General features: G+C 39.5%; 1 protein-coding gene and 1 pseudogene across 1 annotated transcript; both read left to right on the top strand.

Annotated features, from left to right (window-relative positions):
* The first annotated feature begins 1101 nt into the window (after positions 1-1101).
* On the top strand, positions 1102-5467 carry LOC115727579 (U-box domain-containing protein 33-like). Its single transcript, XM_048276704.1, has 8 exons — positions 1102-1250; positions 1535-1662; positions 1773-1894; positions 2272-2376; positions 3191-3575; positions 3725-3829; positions 4049-4516; positions 4677-5467. The coding sequence occupies exons 1-8, from the start codon at positions 1103-1105 to the stop codon at positions 5367-5369; spliced, it is 2154 nt and encodes a 717-aa protein (XP_048132661.1). The 5' UTR covers position 1102; the 3' UTR covers positions 5370-5467.
* Positions 5468-18254: 12787 nt separating this feature from the next.
* LOC115727582 lies at positions 18255-22968 on the top strand (annotated as a pseudogene).
* The last annotated feature ends 154 nt before the right edge of the window (positions 22969-23122 follow it).

Raw genomic sequence — 23122 nt, 5'->3', positions numbered from 1 at the left:
TTAATAGAAAAATAAAAAATAGAGAAAAAATAAACACAAAATCAAAATGAGAAATGATGAAAATGCCCTTTAAGCCGGATCCTTTTTTGAAACTTTATGGCCACAGACCCTTATTTGATACATACTATGTCACTTCAAGCCCTTATTTAAAACAAAATTCACTTGGAGCCCTTACTTGAGAAAATAAGAAGATTTCGAGCCCTTATTTGAAATTTTAGCTAGAAATAATAGTATATCATGCATATATAAAATATGTATTTAATATATAACATTTCCCAACATATCAAAAATCTCTATTTATTAGAAATGACTTGTTGATGTGTTATGTTGTGTCGCGTATCACGTATCGATGTTAGTGCTACTTAGTCCATCATTGGTGAGAGGAGGCAAAAGTACATTTTTAGTGTCAAAAGTTGTGTATGGAAATCACTTTGGTATCAAAAGTTTCAATCGAATCACTTTAGTGTCAAGTTGGAGAAAAAATGATCACTTTGGTGCATCCGGCCAAAAATTCTGGCCAAAATTACCATGTGACATTTTTAATTAATTTTTCAATTTTAATTCGCGTTTTAAAAAAAAAAAAAATGAAGTCCACGTGGGTTCCACGTGAGAGGACAATGTTGGGGCGGGCAGTAGAGGAGGAGGTTATTTCTCATTTGGATTCCTCTTTCTTATGGCCGTGTCAACGGAAAAGAGGAGGAAATTCAGCATCAAGTCAATCCCAAAGTCAAGCTTCATTGTCCACGATCCGATGCTTCTGTGACATTGAGGTAGAAAGACTATCCGACCGCTGCTCCATGTCACACACGCATCGCACACGGGTACAGGACCAACTAGAATAATAAACTTAAAGGAGGAAGACCCAGACTAAGAGACTACTTCTGCTTTAGGACAAGCCAACTCTCTATAAGACTCCCCCGCCTTACTTTGTTTCCGCAATCTCAGATAGTTCTTCCCATGCCTCGCTTTCTGTTTCTCTCCTGAGTTTGTTTCCCAATTTCCGTTTTTCTGCTAAGAGCCGCCAGTCATTCCCCGTCGTCTTACTTGACACTTGGCCGGCGATATAGCCGTGCTCGATCGTATCAGACTTCCGGCGGCGACGATGGTGTCTGAAGACAGGATTTATATCGCGGTGGGGAAGGATGCGAAAGAGAACAAATCAAAGATTGTCTGGACGGTGCATCAATCCGGATGCAACTTCAAGATCTGTATCGTTCACGTCCTAGTCCCGTCGCGGAGGATCCCCATGGGTAAGTCAACGTTTCTTTCTTCTGTTTCCTTCGCATATTTCCATCCACCGTTTTAGTAAGAACAAGAACTTACCATGCTCGCATGGATAGAATACACGAATCTTCCAGGATAGAAAATGGTTGTAGCAATAAATTAAAAAATTCCCTTCGAGGGTCTCGCGATGGAGGACCATATTATTATTGGATATCCTATCTCTATCATTATCGATTTCCGTTCTTTTTGCGTTGTTCTTTCTTGCGAGGAACTAAAATAATCGTGCTGTAAATTTGCCTTTGATTTGCAGGAGGCCTGGGTGCCGGACTCCTTGCGAGCTCGGCGAACGAGATAGTGTTAAGAGAACACAGAGAAAAAGAGAGGATGAACGCGAATAAAATCTTGGATTGCTGCCTGCTCGTTTGTAAACAAATGGGGGTATACTTACTTTCTTATCCTCCTCCTCCTCCTCCTCCTCCTCCTCCTCCTTATTATTATTATGAGGAGGATAACAATGAAACGAATTTGCTGATTTATTGGTTGATTAGGTGACAGCGGAGAAAGCGTACATAGAATCGGACAGCGTCGAAAAGGGGATTGTGGAGCTCGTACATTCGCATGAGATCAGAAAGCTTGTGATGGGTGCAGCAGCGGACAAGCTCTACTTCAAGTGAGTACAAGGACAGTGGGACACCCCCACATGGGTCGTGGCCCTGTCCATTCCAAATCTGTCCTCTTCCTAACGAAAAGGAAATGCTTGTTTGGATCCTTAAGATGTTTTGTACATTATATCAGGAAAATCGGTAGCGCTTCTCGAACGCAATATCTTGGTTCGCTCTGAGTCCATCACTTATACATCATGTGCTACGAGTCAGTCCTATTTTCCTACAGAGTGAAAAAAAATAACAAGAAGAAGATAACGAAATTTGTGACATATCGTTCCAAGAATCGGAAAGTCTCTTGCGTTGTGTCTACAAAGTTATGTTTGGTCTTGTGCCGCATCACACCAAATTAATTCGCTTGCCTTCTCTGGTTTTGAATCGGCAGGAGGATGACAGAAATCAAGTCCGAGAAAGCCATCTTCGTTCGCGACAACGCGCATGTCTCTTCCCACATTTGGTTCATCTGCGACGGGCACCTCATTCACACAAGGTTATCTTTTTCACTTTCAATTTGTCTTCTTCAAAGCCATCAATTGCCCACGTCTTGTTGGGATAGTTGAGAGCCATGACAGACCTAGCATTTTAGGTTGGGATGAGGCTGGGACAAATATTGGAAAAATTGCTAAATATGCACTAAACTTATTCTAATTGTGCCAATTTAGTCTATTTGACCGGGAAGCGCTAACGTGACAAATTTCTAATAATATTTTGATTTTTTTTCAAAAAAAATTAATTATTTCTTTTTAAAATCGTCTTTTCTTTTCATTTCATTTTTTTTTTGTTGGGCCGGCGACCTCTGCCGGCCGCTTGGCGAGGGTCGTGGCCCTCGCTGGTCGCCGGGCTAGAGACCTAACCCAAGGGCCGACGACCAGGCTTCCGGCCCAAACCCAAAGAAAGAAAAGAACATAACAGAAAAAATATTAAAAAATAATTAGAAGATTTTAAAAAATTACTAAAAAATTGACCCGTCAGTGCCGGCAGGTTAAATGGGTTGAATTGGCACAATTGTAATAGGTTTAGAGCTTTTTTAAGTTATTCTCCCCAAATAATTGCATTCATGTCTTACATTATACCTTCTTTCTTTGAATGATATGGCTAAATACTTGGGAGATTTTGGCTGGAGGCCCATTGCGGATCAGTTCCCCTAGGTCCATATATGTCTAATTGGCTCATAAAGCTATAAATCAGATTTTAGAATGAAATTGAGCACAAGTACGAACGTTTATGGGCCCGGAATCCTGGTCCGGACGAATCAATTTCCCCATAATGACATATTCAGTTGTTTCCATTCCTTGTCAATATAGGGAAGCTCGGACGGTTCAAGTCGTTGCAGAAGTTCCTAGTGATGCGCCAGCACCAAAGACTCCGAGCCTTGGAGCCGGAAAGTCGAGTCTCTCGAAGTCACAATCCGCCAAACTGCAGAGGAGCCGTACGACGAAGTTGAGCAATCCATTTCAAGACATGGTGAAAAGAACCTTCTCTTGGAACACCGACCGACGTGCAGTGATGCCAATTGCTTCTCCTTCTTCCTCAGATAGCTCTCCAGAGCAGCCCAATGTGGCGAGCATAATGTTGGAGAGGCGAGATAGTTTGCGAGAACTCAAATCAGCTTCGACAAGTCTTTCCTATCGTCTGCAGTCAACACAGTCGGTCTATCATACCGGCCAGTCATCAATTTCCAACACTCAGGTATGCGCAAAAATAAGACAACCATTGTTGTTTTCATGTTCTCTAGCCAGGAAGTCATGTCTCTAGCCTTTGCTTATCCTATTTTATAGCCAGGAATATCTTACTCTGTCCTTAAAATGAAATATTTCAACTTTAGCTAATTGTAACAGGATATGAATGAAAACGATGCGCGAGAAGGGCTTGAGGCGGGAGGGATGACTTGTGCTGAAGCGGAAGTAGATATCACCAAAGGCGGGCCAAAGGAACCCGGAAAGGTAAAACGTCCATATAATAAATTTGACAACCTTTGCTATACATCGACCCAGATGCTCTGATATTTGTACATTGTTCATGCTAAATTGTAACACATAGATATCATGTATGACATAACTTACATGAAGATGAAAGATGATTTATTGACTTGTGGCTAAAGAATAAAAGATGAACTATTGGTTGTAGCATTATGGGTTAACTTTAAGCGGAAGTATCTGCAGAGATTATATGCTGAGAAGTTGGAGGAAGAACTTGAGAAGGTGAAGGATCAGCGAGACAAAGTGATGGAAGAACTTCGCAATGCTCAGGCCCTGAAATCGCAGCTCGAGAACCAACTCATGGAGTCCGACCAGAGCAGAAAGGAGTTGGAGCTGAAAATCGTTGAAAGCGATGAAATGTTACAGACTTTTAGACAAGAGCGAGAGCTGCTGCAGATCGACCTCGAGAACGCACGCCAAAAGGCTGAGGAGGTGAGCAGAAGAAGCAAAGGAAATTCTTCGGGGTCAAAGTACTTCTCCGAGTTCTCCACGACCGAAATCACGGAAGCTGCTCAGAACTTCGACGAATCCTTGAAGATCGGAGAAGGCGGTTCCGGGAGCGTGTATAGAGGCTTCCTTCGACATACACGGGTGGCTATAAAGATCATGAAATTTCCTGGCATGCAAGGTTCAAAAGAATTTCAACAGGAGGTTAGAATTCTCGAGTATCCTCTACGTGTTTTCATGTTTTCTCTAAACCAAACTTAGGAATAGTAAAATATATATAAAGACTTGGTTCATCATGAGGTCAAATTGTTTTCTCCAATAACATCATTGTTGATCATCGAACTCTTGATTGAATGTCTCACAGGTGGATGTGCTGAGCAAGGTGAGGCATCCTCATCTCATCACGCTCATCGGCGCTTGTCCCAAGCCCTGCACTCTTGTTTACGAATATATACCAAACGGGAGCCTCGAAGACTGGCTCCGCAGCAGGGACAAGGCGAAGCAGCTGCCGTGGCAAGCCCGCATACGCATCGCCAATGAGCTATGCTCCGTCCTGGCCTTCCTCCACTCTTACAAGCCTCACAGCATCGTCCACGGGGATGTCAAACCGGGGAACATCCTACTGGACGAGCACCTCGTGAGCAAGCTCAGCGATTTCGGCATCTGCCGACTGCTGTCCGGTGGCGAGCGGTCGATCAACAACACTACCGTTGTGTACCCGACCAACCCGAAAGGGTCGTTTGGGTACATGGACCCCGAGTTCCTCGTCACGCGAGAGCTGACCACGAAGTTCGACGTTTATTCTTTCGGGATTATACTGCTTCAGTTATTGACGAGGAGGCCCGCCTTAGGAATAGCGAATGTAGTGCGAAGGGCAGTTAGCGCTGGGACTTTGGAGGCCATCTTGGACCCTTTGGCTGGAGAGTGGCCCTATATGGTGGCTGAGAAGTTGACTCAGTTGGCTTTGAGGTGCTGCGAGATAAGCAGAAAGAGTAGGCCGGATCTCCGGTCAGAAGTGTGGACGGTGCTCGAATCGGTCGCCGCTTCCTATCAATAGACCGAGACTTCTGAATATTCAGTATTGAGCGATATACATGTTCGTATGTGTACATTGAACTTCATTTAAAATAAAATTTCCAGGTGATGTGTGGCGGCCGGCAGTGAGTACCGGCCGGTTTGTGTGCATGTACATACATAGGTTTTTCGCTTTGTCAGGTGTTGAGCTATCTTGTTGAAATTTCTATCTGTATATACCCACCATTGCTCTTATGAATAGATTTTTGCTGTGCATTAAGTACATGGTCATTGAGGTGGGATTGCTTAATTTCATGCAGAACTAGACCCACGTATACAGCAGCAAGCAAATCCAATGCCTTGCTATGCTCTTTAGTCCTATTTACCACGAATGGAGCAGAACATCGAACTGATGATACAAAGGGCCTATGTATAGGCTGTCCCAGAGTATTATCTAAGGTAACTAAAAATTACAAAATCAATCACAATAAATCAAGGAAGATTATGATACTATCAATATCTCTGACATTCCCCCTCAAATTCAAGGTGACATTGAAGATGTCAACTGGAGTTTGGAGAATAGCTCTTGGAAACGTCCAGGTGAATGTGCCTTAGTAAAGATATCAGCCGTCGATCGAGTTGATGAAGTGGTGATAACACGAATAGTACCACGAAGCACATGAGATCAGACGAAATGACAATTTATTTCAATATGCTTGGTACGCTCATGGAAGACATCATTATGGGCAATCCGAATAGTATTCTAGTTATCGCAATAAATGATCGTTCCACCATGATAACGAACTCTGCCGTCTTCTAATAACCATCACAACTATAATAGTTCAAATGCCGTATCAACAAGAGTTTGATATTCTGCTTCTGTACTAGATCGAGCAATAATAGTGTGTTTCTTACTCCACCAGGAAATAAGGGATTCTCCTAAGATGAAGTAGTAGCCAGTAGTAGAACGACAATTAAGAGAGTCACCAGCCCAGTCAACATCTGAATAAGCCGACAACTCTAAGGTTGAGTGAGCCAAAAAGTGAAGACCATGAAATAAGGTACCCTTGACGTAGCGAAGAATGCGAAGAACGAAAGCAAAGTGAGTCGTGCGCGGCATGATCATGAATTAACTTACAACATGAACAGCATAAGCGATATCATGATGGGTAATTGTGAGATAAATAAGACCGACAACCGGATGTCGATAAAGAGTAGGAGTCGGAAGAGGAGTCCCATATTTGTCATCAAATTTCACATTAGTCTCAATGGAAGTTAAAGCAATCTTGTTATCCGCAAGCCCTATCCGAGAAATAAAATCAATGGCATATTTTGCTTGAGAAAGGCAATACTCAAAAGAATCTACAACAACTTCCAAACCTAGAAAATAACTTAGTTGTCCAAGATCTTTAATTTCAAAATGTCGACTCAAATACTGCTGTATTTTTGTAATACGACGATGATCATCAGCAGTGATAATGATGCCATCTGCATATAATCCCACGAGATGTTCGTTGAATGAAGAGAACATTGTCGTAGGGACTAGAGATAAATCCAAAACATTCCATAGTGGAACTAAACTTGGAATACCATGCACGAGGAACCCGCTTCAAACCACGCACAAGGAACCCGCTTCAAACCACATAATGCTTGGCATAGTCGACATATTTTATTAGAAGTGTGAGAATATCCAAGGGGAGACTCCATATAAACTTCTTCAATGAGATCGCCATTGAGGAATGCATTTTTAACATTCATCTGGAATAGAGACCATCTCTTAATGGCAGCAACAACACAGAGGCTATGAATAGAAGTGAGACGCGCAACTAGAGCAAACGTCTCATCATAGTCAATGCCATACTCCCGAGTGAAGCCTTTGGCGACTATCGTAGCTTTGTAACATTCCACCATAGCATCTACCTTTGTTTTGATTTTGTACACCCATTTATAACCTACAGCAGACTTTTCAAGAATTAAATCAACCAAGTCCCAAGTGTGAGACTTTTTCAATACATGCAACTCATCGGACATTGCTTGCTACCAAAGAGGATTAATACGAGCTTCTCTATAAATGCAAGGCTCGTGAAAAGAAGCAATAGTAGAATAATAATTAAAATCGCGAAGCTGAATACAGGGTTGACTTGCTCGTGTGGAACGACGAATGGGAGAGGAAGGAACATCCAATGGTAGAGAATCCGCAGATGGCACAGAAATGTCGGGAACTACCGAAGTGGGATTTTCAGATATACATGCATCAAGATTAGGGGTGGATAGTTCCAAATGGGACGATTCATGTGTGTCATCTTCTAGAAATAGGTCAATAGAAGGATTCGTGAAGAGGCGAACAGTTGGGGAGTATGTAAAAGGATGGAGAGATGAAAACATCTTATGTTCCCAGAAGGTAACATGGTGAGATACACAAAGTCGATTAAAAACAAGATCCCAACATCTATACCCCTTATGCTCAATGCCATATCCAAGAAAGCAACATAGATGAGCACGAGGTTCTAACTTCATGAGTTCGTTAGGAAGGAGAGCACAAAACATGCACTACCAAAGACTCGAAACAGATTGTAATTTGGCACACTATCATATAAGCACCGATAAGGAGAAATGTTACCTATATGAGGTGTTGGAATGCGATTGATAGTGTATACAGCAGTATGACAAGCTTCTCCCCAAAACTGTTATGGACATCATGATGATATAAGAAGAGTACATACGATATCTAAGATATGTCCGTGTTTGTGCTCTACTCGACCATTTTGTTGGGAAAACGATGAATAATGATACCGTTTTGAGAAAGAATTTTAAGGAACTCATTTTCCCTATATTCCACAGCATTATCAATACGAAAGATTTTGATGTTTTGGGAAAATTTTGTTTTGATCATGGCAACGAATTTATTAAAGATATAAGTAAATCCACTTCCCTTCCACGAACAATTCTCATGGAATTAATTGGCTGATTATGCAGCATACTTTCCAACATGCCGGTCTCGCTCTTCACTCTCAAAGTTGGATCAGTTCTAATTTGCTCTATTCATATTCGCCATGTTATTGCATGCGCCGGTGGCATTTAAATCCAAAGTATGAAAATCTTGCAAGATCGGCCAGATCTACGAATCACACAATGTGCTCGTGTTGACACGCGAGAATTTTCAATACTTTAAAACTGCGAAATGATTAGTCGTGCGAGATCAGCTTCGTTTTTTCACCTACTTCTCCTTGGGTTATCCTTTCTTAGTAACATCAAAAGATTTCTGCACAACATGAACGGATGAACGAAACCGTCTATGGAAATTTGGTGCAACACAAAAAAGAAAGAAGAGTTTGTTGTTCATACGAGGCACTCATCAATCATTGAATAAAATAGATTAGTCAGTTGTGAAAAATATCAACTACGGATTGGATAGCAACCCTAGCTCATATTTGTCGTTTCCTTTTAACTTATTTGAGTTACAAGTAAACATCAGCATGTTTCTTGCCAACTACTTTCTTTTCTTGATGAAATTGTTAGTTATTGACGTAGTCAGAAATAGAAGATTAGTCGACCGATAAGGATTGGATGTTGGATGGGCTAGGATTGCGATTTGAAAACTATAGAATGCGATATCAAATTGCGTCGGTCATGTACCCTACATGAAAAGTCGTGATCTTGCGGGGCCAGTTCACTGAAAATAGGTAGCTTGTGAGTGTTGTCTTCTTTAGACCAAAAAAAATAAAAAAAGTGTTGTCTTCTGGTGATGAGGATTTTCATTGAATGAAAATTTAATTCCAAGTATTGGAAAAGGCTAGAAACGAAGTAGGATTATGAATTTACGCGTTCGTCAACGGAACAACACATTTGTAAAATGAATAATTAAGAATATTTCGGGGAAGGACAAAAAGGGGCTAGATCCCTTCGAATTAAGGAACTTTTTTCACTTTATATACTAATATAAATCACACACAAAAAAATGCACGTGACTCACCACAAAATTCAACAACATCAATGACGATCTAGGAAATATCGACACTCTCTAGGGACATCCGTGTCGTGTTGTGTCTTGTCCGTGTCGTGTCATGTCTTGTTCATGTCATGTCCGACACTTTTTGACATACAACCGACAAGTGGTCGGCGCTCCAAACACGCTAGCGATACGCGAGTCCGGCATCTCAACACGCCATTTCGACACTCACGGGTCAATTTTACGCATTTTCAATAAATTATGGGTCAAAAATATATATATCTAAGTCATATATCCAGCTACCTAAAATTAATATACCAAGTCAAAAAAAAAAAAAAACTAATCGTGAATCCCTAACGGAGTTATCATGTATATGCAAAAATAGATATTTAATACACAACGTGCTCAATGTGTCGAAATTTCTATTTTTCATGACGTGTCGGCATGTCGTGTCGTGTCGTGTCGTATCGTGTCGCATGTCGGTATCGGTGCTACTTAGATGGCGATAGACTTGAATGTGAGAATGGACATCCCCTCTCGTCGGGGCTAGAGATGTCAATAAGGATTAAATACTCATATTTAATAAAATGGGTCAAATATGGTTTGTCTTTGAACCCATTTAGATAGACAAACCCAATCCATTTACAATTCACTTAGCTTGTAAAATTTATTAGTTATTTTTTAATTTTAATTTTTTCAATTTTATTTTTTATAAGTAAAAGAAAGAAAAAATTAAAAAAATATAAAAACTACTCAAAGAAGTGGAATGTCGCCGGTTGCCGTGGGTTGCCGATTGTCGCCGTCTCTAGCCACCAGATTTCATAGGGCAAAAAAGGAATAGAAAAAAGAAAAGAAAAATAAATTAAGAAGTACTTTTTCAGAAATAAAAAATACTATTTTTTTGAAATGTAACTATTAATTTTTTTTAAAAAAATTCATTAGATTTGTATTGCATGAAAGTGATTTAGCAATATCATTTTTTGTAACAAATTATAAGAAATAAATATTTCATGATTGGGTTGAATATAGAAATGTTTAATTAATACGGGTCGGGTCGAATATGGATTGAATCTGGTACGGGTCGCAAGATTTGTATTACATAAAAATGTATCGAAACGGGTTAAATAGGTCAATATAGGTCGGATGATATTCGTCGACCTAACCTAAATCTCATCCGACCTACCTATTTGACACCTCTAATAGCATCTTGAAATTGATTTGAGTGGAGAATGTGGTCAATTCGGACAGCAATATTCCATTCCCCTCTTTCTTTGGACCATTTCCCCCCTTTCTTGTGAACGCTAATATTAAAATAGGATAGCGACTAATATCATGTGAAACTTCCACAGACACCTCTAATTTTTCTATCTTATATCAAAGTATTCATAAGAGAATGCCCAAATCAGTATTTTTTATTTTATCTCTCAACTGTTTCGATATTTAAAATCCAAATCTTTTGTATCCTTTACGTGTCAGACTTTCTCTCTCTTATTTCCAAATGACTTTGGGGAGTATTACAGCTTATAATCATCACCCTCTTCCATCACCCCCACATTTAACCCCAGCGTGATGTCAATAGTTACATGCTACTTTTTGAGAGGAGCATTTGAAAAATATTTTTTAGGAAGTTTTTTTTCAGAAAAATGACAATATTTTTCTATGCTTACTTGAAACTTAAAAACGACCCGAAAAATATTTTCTGCCATTTGTAAAGGAAAATCAATTTCAACCGCAAACGCCTTCTAATAATCCTTTCTATGTTTTAGAAAAAGCATTCTTTGATTATCTTCTTTTATCTTTTTTTTCTTTTTATTTTTATTTTTTATATTCTTTTATATTCTTTTTCTTTTTCTTTTTCTTTTTCGGTTAGCAACTAGCCGCCGAGCCATGCCCCTAGTCGACGAGGCTTGAGCTCGCCAGATTCCAATGGCCAACCCTCCCCGGATGTAGCAACCCTTGGCCTCGCTTGCCTGTGACCGATCGTCGGCCGTTGCTGTGGCCAAGAACAAGCCGTGGCCGACAAACGATCGTGGCCAGCGACAGGCCAAAGAAGAAAGGAAAAAAAAAAATCAAAGGCAAAAAATTCAAAATTTTCTAATTTTTAAAAATATAAATAATGAAAGCAAAGCAAATAAAATAATTATAAATAAAGAAAATGTGAAAGAGAGAAGGAATGAAATATGAGGAAATGTTCTCCTCTTCTCAAAAAGAGAAAAACATTTTTCCTTACTTTTCTTTTTCCTCTATCGCCCTTAGGATTTTTCCAACCCAGCCAACGCCAACCAAGTTTCTTCTGAGGGAGAAGAGAGAGTCTCTCCCTCCCTTCTCATCTTCTCCTTTCTCATCTTTGGTTGTTTCTCCATTTCTGTATCTTTTAGTCTGTTTGTTTTCGTAGACGACGTGGCTGACATCTTCGCTTTTGAAAATAAAAGCGCGAGAGTTTCATAAGAATCTATTCTCTCCGGATTTGCTGGTTCGCTCCGGTGTTTACTCAAGATTGTCGAATGCTCCACAAGTCTTCGAGACTCATTTATTGTTGTCTTTGGCAATCGGCATTTCTAAAAGTGATTTGTGTTCAACCGATATCTACTTTATAGTTGTTCTATCCCGATTTAGAACTAATTCTCTATTTGGATGCTCTTCTATCCCGATCTAGATATAGATATGGTATTTACAAAGTATTTTTTGTGTTCTTTCAACCTTTTGGGAGTTTTGGTGTTCTACACGGTGATGGTGCTAGGGACATTGAACCTAGGCATGTACTGCCTTTGGGCAAAATTGTTGTTATTGGAGAGAAATTTCTAGACGTGTGCTCGTAATTGATGTTAATCCGAGACTTGGCGATCGGTCATTGTTTGTGCTTCATTGCTACAACATATCCGTCTTTGTGAAATGAGCGAGTCTCTGCAGAGTATACCATGTTAATTCACTTTTCATATTTACTTATTTTAGTTGTTTTGTGGAATTTGCATCTTTATCTTGGAATTATGTGTACCTCTTTCATATGAAATAAAGATTTTCATTTTGATTAAAAAAAAGTAATTTTTTCAAGCATAAATAATGTTTTCTTTAACTAGTTTGTTTTTTGTGAACCAACGTCAAAAAAATCGAAAATTATTTTTGTAAACGTTATTTTCCTCGAAATAAATAGAAAAAAAAATTTCAGTTGAAAAGAAAAAAACATGTGATTTTGGCTGGAAATTACATGAAAACCGATATTTCTTTCCTGACTGGTTCGGATTTGATAAAACAAGATTTTTCCCGAACAAGTCTAGTAGAAACAGGCCAGCAGGCGCGACAAATCTGGATGCATGCCAACGTTGTCAGAGGAAAAGGCTTAGGCGGCGGAATATTCCCGCGTGGGTAGAACCCCGCTCTAATCTCTGTCCACACAGATTGACCAAGACCCGTGCTGAGCTGGAACTCATGGTGGGACCTGCAACTGCAACATGGGCCCACTTCATAGACAAAGCAAACGACAAAGTCAGCGGAAAAAGTCGAGGACGGCTGGGATTTGCATTTTGTTTGGGCCATTGGGGCGATTAGGGCTTTGCTTGTTTAACTGCATTTGGCATCGAATTCTGTTTGATTAGATTCTGCAATGGCATGTCGTGTTCTTGGACGACCATTATTGTCCTTGAGGAGTGATATGACAAATCCACTTTCTCAAGAAAAATATATTTATCCGGACAAATTGGATGTAATTATTTTTTTACATACGACGAATGAATTACAATTATGTGAATTTATTGTCTATGATTCTTTGTCAAGAGGATAATTTTTCGGCCAAAGGAGGGAGTTATTTTCTATTTTGTACCTCTTTTGAAGGTTTCGCCCACGGAAAAGGGGAAGAAATTGAGCATGAAGTCAATAGATCAGCTCCTAGCTTTTGCTTCTTTTTTTTTTTAGGCAAATAAAACTTATATTCCCTGTTCTTGACATAAAAAAGTCAAGATTAGAGGTGATAGGTTTCACATCTGAAACCTAGAACATACCTTGTTTACTCTGGGACAGGTCCAGACTTTTATTTTATTTTATTTTGTTTTGTTTTGTTTCATTTTATTATATACGCAATATGTATGTACCAAACATAAATCTAATTTTTTTGCTTGAGAATAATAAGTCGAATATATTCAATTTTAACAAACATTTCTTTCTTTTAAAAAAAGATTGTAAGAACTTACTTAGGATTAGTCATGAACTGATTCAGTTTCACGTTCCACCTTAGTACTAGCCTTGCAAGTTTCTAGTTCCAAGTTTTATGTTAGAGCCGGTTAGTTTAGATATAAAACAAAAACCAATACCTGTCAAGACCGGTTCCCAGTTTTTGGAATCGGGAACCAAATCGGTCCCCGTATGAACTGGCCTTGAACCGACTAGGTAAGGCCGGTTTTTAGGTTGAACGGGTCTGGTTACTCACCCCAAGTCGAGACAAAACTTCAAACTCGGGCTTCAAACTTGTCGTTCCATCCGAATCATGCTTCGAGGAGAGACAATGGTCCAAAGCCACGATAAAATGCTTCTGCATTATGAAAAACTACAATCAAACTACGCCTTATGTCACACACGTGCACTAGACTAATAGGCCTTGCGGAATAGAACCTTTCCCTCCAAATATGGCAGTACATAGTAGAAAAGTGCAGCAATCTACTACGAGATTGTGTCTCGGGGATAATGCAAATGACTAAAAACTAAAACTACTATTGTTTCGTGGGTATTTCCCCGCGACAAAATATCTTTCATCGAAATTCATTCTTCGATTTTTAAATGTGATAAAGGATCATGTGGAGATCTTGGACAGGAGAGATCCATATAGTCAGAAAATGAACACGTAAGATTTGCACGGATCTCGATAAAATTACACAAATGTGATCTCAAGCAAAGTTTGACTCGATGAAAAAATATAATAAGCACAATCCAAAAGAAATCGGTACAACTAGACTTGAAAGAAAATATACAAACATAGACCACACTGGATTTGAACTTGACGAGATGGCTTAGTGAGCACAATTTCCTTCAAAAGATAACGAACCAATGTACACAAAACTATGCCGGAGTTTGACTCGATGGTGCAGAATCTAAGATAAAGACTAACGCCCGAGTTTAACTCGACGACGAGAATCTAAAAGCTACAGCTAAGAAAAGTAGAGTGTAGTAAAGATAAGATAAATTTTGTTAATATTTTCGGGAGCTTCTTCTATGGACGTTTGTTAATATTTATATTGGTTGAGTAGATAAATGCCCTTTAGCGGTTGTAACTTTTAGCACGTCGATAGCTACCACGTCTATCATCTCCCACGAACTTTTTTGACTAGGTCTTCAAGAAGTTATTTAGCTTCAAATAACTATCAATATCTTAGCTTCAACTTAACCTACTTGCTCGGACCAATCGTGTTCACGTTCTCCACCTTTAGGACTTATGAGTTAAAATCCCAGAACTGTCAATAGCCTCTAAATTTGTCATGTCAACTAAACCTTTTTCGTTCATGTGGCTTGTGTTCACGTCCTCCGTACTTTACGGACTCATGGGTAGTATTTTCAGGGAGCTATCCAATCACTACCCGTTGATAACCGTATTCTCGCCAAGTAATTCAAAGAAGATTTTTTGTCTTCTTTGGCGCTTCTTAAAAGGTATTTGGATCTTTGGTGGGATTACTTTTCATTGGCCCATGGTTATAGCTTGCTTCATCTAGCCTTGATATGCTCCACTACTTTGGACACCTAGTATTACCATTGCTACTTGGACTGATGGCATTATTCCTTGCTTGTATAGATAGCTTACTTAGTATTTCTTATTAATTGACACCTATAGGAATCCTCCAGCGTTCTGCATGTGGCTTGTATTCTATCAAGGTGTTTGTTCCTCACGTGTTTAGCACATGTGTGGACTAGTGGATCATTTTGAGTGCCAACGACCATATATTGTGAATAGATAATGTGATATCATGAAATTAACTTATTGCTTTGAATGTTTAAATATGTTTTTTCAGATTATGCAGCTCACAAACCTAAGGCCATTTAATATAATATAATATAATATAATATATGTGTGTGTACACGGATATCTTGATGTGTACTTTTAGTATAATATCCTAATTATTCAAAATATTTTTAAGGATAATATTTTATTCAAAATATTAGAATTCTTTTTAAATCACAAAGCTATAAGTCTTGTAATTTTTTCTGTCGACTCAAAAAACCAAGAAGGAAGATATATATATATATATATATATAGAGAGAGAGAGAGAGAGAGAGAGAGAGAGAGAGAGAGAGAGAGAGACGCACGATGAGGCCAATTTCTTTGATTGGACGAAGGAAAATTGATGCTAAAAGCAAGATTAGACATTGGACGAACGATTGAATGCCACACGACAATTATATTGTTCTCGTCTTATCAATCTATTTCAATGATGGGTGTTACCTATGTAGAATTTTTTTTTTTTTTTTTTGAAAAACTATACAAGGCTTCTCTTCATCAGAAAAAAATAAAATTTAATAGTTCGACCCCACGAAATTTTGCAATTGATTGATGGATGGAGACACAAAAATCTCTCATTACCCATGTTTAGAATCTAAGAGCATATTGACAAGTAGAAAATGGCAAACCATAGTAGTGGTTTTCAAGAAGCTCAAAATAATCACCAAAAACTTTGGAATGCTAAGGTATTATAAGTATTTCAAATTGACACAGATGGGTAGGTAGAGAATACTTATAGAGTGGGGACAACTCTTTCTAAGTACTGGCGTCATCATTGATGGAGACTCCATAAAGTTGACATGTAAAGACACAATGACCTCTCATTGGCTATGTCTAGAATCTAAGAGTATATTGAAAAGGATAAAATTACAAACATTATAGATTTCAAGCAACTCAAAATAACCACCAAAAAGCTTTCGAAAAGTAGGTATTACCTATATTCGAAATCGACATAGGTGAGTAGGTAGAAAATACATATAGAATGCAAGACAACTCTCTCTAAGAACTCGTGTCATCATCTATGGAAACTCCTTAAAGTTGATCACTAAAAGCAAAATGATGGACAAGCTGTAACAGTAATAGAGTGGGATATTTCCTCACTTTTGCTGGTTTCTTCCCATACTTGAGTTTCTCTTTCTTTCGAAAAATACAATCCTATGTAATTTTTGTATCACTAATGCAGTCAAGTCAGTCAACCATTTCGAATAAGTGTGATAAAGTATTAGGGTAAACAAGAAAATCGACACCTAAAGTTTCTAACTTCGAAGCTCTTATCGATGGAAACATGACGTAATCGTTTCACAAAAAGTATTAAAAAAGTAAGAGAATGGGATATTTCCTCACTTTTGACTTCTGACAAAAAAGTATTAAAAAAGTCTTCAATTTATTGCACTTGTACCAATTCAGTCTTAACTTTTTTATTGTATCAATTGAGTCCTAAACATTTTAACAATTTGTCAATTAAGTTCATCCGACCAATTTTGGCTGAAAATTTCTGAAGTAGATGCCATTTATCCTACATGGCGCGGTATGCACTAACGTTGACATTTTTTACTGATATTTTAACATTTTTCTCCTTTTTTTTGTCTTCTCTTTATTTTTTTAAGAAAAAATAAAATAAAATATCATTAAAAGTGTCCACGTCGGCGCTGGTTATGCTACATAGGACGATCGGCGTTTACGTCATCAATTTTAGATTAAAAATAACAGAGTAGGCTCGGTTGGCAAATCGTCAAAAGATTTAGAACTCAATTGGTACAATTAAAAAATTTATGATCGAATTGACACAAATACAATGTTATGACTTTTTATATACTTTTACACCTCACTAATCACCTGGATATTACCATAAAAAGCCGCTAACCTGACAGTCCGACAAGATTCTCGTTATTTCTGACCCCACGATGTTCTAAGTAATGAGTGTTTTGTGCAAAGCACACGATGTTGGTATATGAATCTTTGATCAGAAATAACCGACAGATCTGTCGGACCGTCAGGAAAACATTCTCCTATTATCATATTATCATTTGCGAGTCCCCTTTTTGCTTTTCTTTCCCTTTTTTCCTTCCTCTTTCCTTCTTCTTACACGAACTCAAAACATTCACTTAAAAATTTCATTGAACACCCATGCCAGCTAAGTAAAGAGACAATGATTGTGCGCTACTCAACTATGAACGACAATTGTAAGCAAAACTATGGACTTATCATGTAATGATCATTGCATTCATTGCCTAAATATTGTAGCCTCATTATGATTGTTTGCAACTTCAAAGCTCCTATATGTCAAGGTTATAGTGGTCCAAGAATCGGTCTAATCCGTTGATAATGAAATCGAGGCAGTCGAAACGGACTGCAGATTTCCACGTGTGTCTTTTAGATGACGAACCCTTTTCTTATTGTTTCGACTTATCATTAGTGGTGGGTGCAGAAATCATTAGGGAGATAAGACAACAACTTCTTAAAACCACAGTTCTTGAAAGGGTGTGAGAATAAAAAATCATTAACTACAAGTCTTTGTCAAAACAAATTATTAATATTGAAAAATAAATATATTACTTAGGACCTAACTTTACTAAGATGGAACCCACGAGAAATTGCTCACTCATTACCTGTGAAAAGAGAGTTTTCGTTGGTTTCCTGGTACGAACTGTACAGGACTTCAGCTTTGGGACAAGCACAAGCCATCTCTTTATAACCTAAGTTACCTAACCACATCCCCCTTCAACTGCGACCACAACACAAAGCCTCATTCGAGTCTCTCCCCACTTTACTTCGTTTTCTTTTCTCAGAGAATTCCCATGCCTTGCTCTCTCTCTCTCTCTCTCTCTCTCTCTCTCTCTCTCTCTCTCTCTCTCTCTCTCTCTAGCTAGCTATCTCCATAATATACACTCCCGAGTTTGTTGACTTTCATTTCTTGTTATCTTTTTCAAACTTAGTGTGTTGATATGGCCGTGGTTGATCGCATAATAAGCTCTCCCGAGTTCAGAGTCCCGGCAAACAATCCGAGCATTCGCATGGTTGCATCTGAACCCGCGACGCCGGTGTTTAAAGACAAGATTTATGTCTTGGTCGGGACGGACGTGAAAGAGAGCGAATCGAAGCTTGTTTGGACGGTGCATCAATCAGGGGGCAACATCAAGATCGGTATCACTCATGTTCTAGTTCCTTCACAGAGGATCCCCATAGGTAGGTTGCGCGTTTTTTGTTAATTATTATTAGAGTTTTTTTATTATAATAAAAGTAAGAACTTACCAAACTCGAACGGATATATTATACATATCTTTCATGATGAACAATCGTTGCGAATATAATTAATTATACCCTTGCTGGTTTAGTAATGTTGGGGAATTACCCAAAAAATCAGAAATTTATTGCACTTGCACCAACCCAACCATAAACCTTTCAATTTAGCCAATATAATTCTAAAAATTTTGACAATTTGCTAATAAAATCCATCCGGCCAATTTTGATTGGAAATCGCTAATGTGAATACCGATTGTATCACGTGGCAAGGCCAACCAATAACATCGACAATTTTGCAATATTTAAATTACTTTTCTTAATTTTTTTTTTCTTTTTGTCCCTTTTCCTTTTGTCCTTTTTCTTTTTTCTTATTCTTTTACTTCCCTCCTTTCCACAATGTCAACGCCGCTGGCCACAAGTGAGGGCTGTGCAACCCTCCTCGAATTTGGGTGAGGCCCACCATGCCCTCGCCCGATCTGGATGGCATGGTCACGCCTAATTCAGGCAAGGGCCACGGAACCCTCGCTTGGCCCAAATTTGGTGATGGCATCATAGCCCTCACCAGCCTCATTTAAAAAATAAAAAGAAAAGAAATAGAAAAAATTGAACAAATAGAAAAATTGAGAAATAACATTAAAAATTACAAAAATTATCCACATCGGCACCGATCGTCCTACTTGAGACGGTTGGCTTCATGTCGGCGATTTCTAGCCAAAATTAATTAGATGGACTACATTAGTAAGTTGTAAAGGATTCAAGAGTAAATATGGCCAAATTGAATGGTTTACGTCTGTATTGGTACAAGTGCAATATATTTAAGACTTTTTTTAAAAGCATCCTAGAGAGAATAACAAAAAAAGTCTTAAATCTATTACAATTGTGTCAATTCAGTCCTAAAGCTTTTGTATTTGTATCAATCCAGTCCATTTGACCGGCCAACGCCGACGAGCATTTTTTTTTTTTCCAAATCTGATTTTTAATATCAATTTTATGTAAATTAAATTCAAAAAAGAAGGTAAATATAAATAGAAAAATAGAAGCCGATAGGGAGTGTGGGGGATGGCCGGCGAGGGTCGGTCATCTCCATGTCGGCATCAACCGGTTAAATGGATTGAAATGACATAAATACAAAATGTTTATGATTGAATTAGCAAAAAAAAAAAAAAAATTTAGGACTGAATTGGCGCAATTACAATTGGTTTGCTTTTTTGGTAGTTTTCTCGTGCCCCGCTATTGGACCATTTTTTATATCCAATTGGTTTTACTTGTCCTATATTTTTCACGAAATAAAGAGAGCCTAATTGTGCTGTTAATTTGCCTTTGGTTTGCAGGAGGCTTGGGTGCCGGAATTCCTGCGAACTCCACAAACGAGATAATGTTGAGAGCACACAGAGAAAGAGAGAGGATAGACATGCAAAAAATCTTGGATACCTACCTGCGCGTTTGTCAAAAAATGGGGGTATATTTACTTTCTCCTCCTCCTCCTCCTCCTTCTCCTCCTCCTCCTCTAGATAAGCTATCATCCTGATCAATGACTTCTTAACACAGTACTAGTGTTGACCCTCGACGTATATGATTCTCACAAGTTTACATTATTAAATGTACACTTCATCATTTAGAGACGAAACAATTAAAGCAAATCAATCGGTTTATTGGATATTAGGTACGGGCAGAGAAAGTGTACATGGAGTCGGACAGTGTCGAAAAGGGAATTGTGGAGCTCATACAGTTGCATGGTATGACAAAGCTTGTAATGGGTGCAGCAGCTGACAAGCGCTATTTCAAGTACGTACAAAAACAAGAAGACAAGGCCCAGATGGGCCGGACTCCAAAATTATCCCCTTCATCCGTTCGGATCCTTAATCGGTTAATCCCAACGTTAAACCAGATACTTGTTTCGCTATTGATCCTTAAAGATGTGTTGTACACGTCCGATATTTGAGGAGAACTCTAATTCACTCTCTTTAATGTTTGCAAATTGGCAGGAGCATGGCAGAAATCAAGTCCAGGAAAGCCATCTTCGTTCGCAATAAAGCACACATCTCTTGTCAAATTCGGTTTATCTGCAACGGGCACCTCATCCACACAAGGTTATCCTCCAACTATTTTGCTTTTGAATTGGTCTTCTTTGAATCGAATGCGCTGAATGCCACGGGAAACCTAGGGAAGCTTGGACGGTTCAAGCCGTTGCAGAAGCTCCTACCAATGCACCGTCCCTGAAGACTCCGACCCCTAGAACCGGAAAGTCGATGCTCTTGAAATCGCGATCAGCCCCACGGCAGAGGAGTGGTTCGGCGAAGTTGAGCAATCCAGTTCAAGACTTTGTGAGAAGGAAGTTCTCCTTCAACGCAGATATGCCAGCATCTTGTCGTTCCCCAGCTCCTTCAGAGCAGCCTACCGTGGCGAGCACAACGGGAGGCAAGACACTATGCAAGAACTCGAACGAGTTTCGACTACCCTTTCCCATTGTCCGCAGTTGAATCAGTCGGTCTATTACACCGGCCAGTCATCACTTTCCAACACTCTGGTATGGGCAAAATAAGTCAACTTATATTCGTTTTCACTTTTCATGTTGTCTAGCCAGGACATGTCTTTAGCTTTGCTTTTATCGCTGAATAGCTTATTCTTAGTCCTTCGAAGCAATATTTGCAAATGTTTAGCAAATCGTAACAGGATATGAATGAAAACGATGTGTGAGAAGTGCTTGAGGAGGGATCGACAACTTGTGCTGAAGTGAAAGAAGATGTTGTTGAAGGCGGGCGAAAGGATCCCAGGAAGGTATAATGTCGACATAATAACTTGACGGGTTTTCTCTATACCGACCAGATGCTTTGATTCATGTGAAAATGCTCATTTTGAAAATAACTTGACGGGTTTTCTCTATACCGACCAGATGCTTTGATTCATGTAAAAATGCTCATTTTGAAAATTGTTCTACTGATTTTACTCAAGTCTGATTGTTGAGGACCATCCCCAAATCCCTGGAGACAAAACATCCTAAGAAGTAACGGAGCACCTATCACATGAATTACATGTAGATGAAAGAAGATTTGTTGAGTGTAGTGTCACGGGCAAATTTTCAGGGGAAGCATCTACAGGGATTATTTGCTGAGAAGTTGGAGGAAGAACTCGAGAAGGTGAAGGATCAGAAAGACAAATTGATGGAAGAACTTTGCATCTCCCAGGACTGCATATTGCAGCTCGAGAGCCTATTGGCGGAAAGCGACCAGAGCAGAAAGGAGTTGGAGATGAAAATCATCTCGTACGATGAAATGTTGCTGACTTATAGACAAGAGAGAGCTGTTGCAGATCGATGTCGACAACACGCTCCAAAAGGCTGAGGAGTTGAGCAGAAGGCTAGGAGATTCCTCGGGCGCAAAGTACTTCTCCGAGTTCCCTATGGCTGAAATCAAGGAAGCTGCTAGGATCTTCGACCCATCCTTGAAGATTGGAGAAGGCGGTTGCGGCAGCGTGTATAAAGGTTTCCTTCGTAATACGCCGGTGGCTATAAAGAAGATGAAATTTCGTTCCGTGCAAGGATCACAAGAATTTCTACAGGAGGTAAAAGAATTCTTGAGTGTCCTCTACTTGTTTTCATTTTTTCTGTGAGACCAAAACTAGGAATAGTAAGAAGATATAAAGACTCGGTTCATCGCAAAGCAAAATTGTTTTTCACAATAATATGCCTATGACAACAGGAATTCGCAGTGAGAGCACGTTAGCCTAAGCGTTTGAGAATATTGTTGCTGGTCATCGGATTCTGGATCGAATGTACCGCAGGTGGATGTGTTGAGCAAGGTGAGGCATCCTAATCTCATCACGCTCATCGGCGCTTGTCCTGAGCCCTTGACTCTTGTTTACGAATATGTTTCAAACGGAACCCTTGAACACTGGCTTGGCAGCAGCAACATGGCGAAGCAGCTACCGTGCCGAGCCCGGATACGCATCGCCACAGAGCTATGCTCCGTCCTGTCCTTCCTCCACTCTTGCAAGCCTCATAGCATCGTTCATGGGGACGTCAAACCAGGGAACATCCTACTGGACGCACACCTTGCGAGCAAGCTCAGCGATTTCGGCATCTGCCAACTGCTGTTCTGCAGTGAGCGGTCAAGCAACAACACCACCGTCGTGCACGAGACCGACCCAAAAGGGACAGTCGGGTACATGGACCCGGAGTTCCTCGTCACGCGAGAGCTCACAACAAGGTGTGACGTCTATTCTTTCGGGATCATACTGCTGTAGTTATTAACGAGGAGGTCAGCCTTAGGAATAGCGAAGAACGTGCCAAGGGCAATTAGTGCAGGGACCTTGGAGGACATCTTGGATCCATTGGCTGGAGAGTGGCCCTGCATGGTGGCCGAGCATTTGACTCAGTTGGCTTTGAGGTGCTGCGAGATGAGCAGAAGGAATAGGCCGGATCTCCGGTCAGAAGTGTGGACAATTCTCCAATCGATCGGAGCTTCCTGCCCATAAACCTAGATTCCTGAATACTCGCGAATTGGGCGATATACATGTTGTGGATGTGTACTTTAAACTTTAGCGCCGTTTGTTTCGTGAAAAATATTTTTCGAGAAAATATTTTCTTTATTTTTCAGTGTTTGATTTGCATAGGAAACTAAGTTAACGG

The sequence above is a fragment of the Rhodamnia argentea genome, chromosome 3, assembly GCF_020921035.1.
Source record: "Rhodamnia argentea isolate NSW1041297 chromosome 3, ASM2092103v1, whole genome shotgun sequence".
Taxonomy (NCBI): Eukaryota; Viridiplantae; Streptophyta; class Magnoliopsida; order Myrtales; family Myrtaceae; genus Rhodamnia; species Rhodamnia argentea.
This window is presented reverse-complemented; position numbering and strand designations above follow the sequence as displayed.

Coding starts and splice junctions, on each gene's coding strand:
- LOC115727579 (XM_048276704.1), top strand. CDS start 1,103: ATGGTGTCTGAAGACAGGATTTATATCGCGGTGGGGAAGGATGCGAAA. Junction 1,663..1,772: donor TCGTTTGTAAACAAATGGGG/GTATACTTACTT, acceptor TTGGTTGATTAG/GTGACAGCGGAGAAAGCGTA. Junction 2,377..3,190: donor GGGCACCTCATTCACACAAG/GTTATCTTTTTC, acceptor TTGTCAATATAG/GGAAGCTCGGACGGTTCAAG.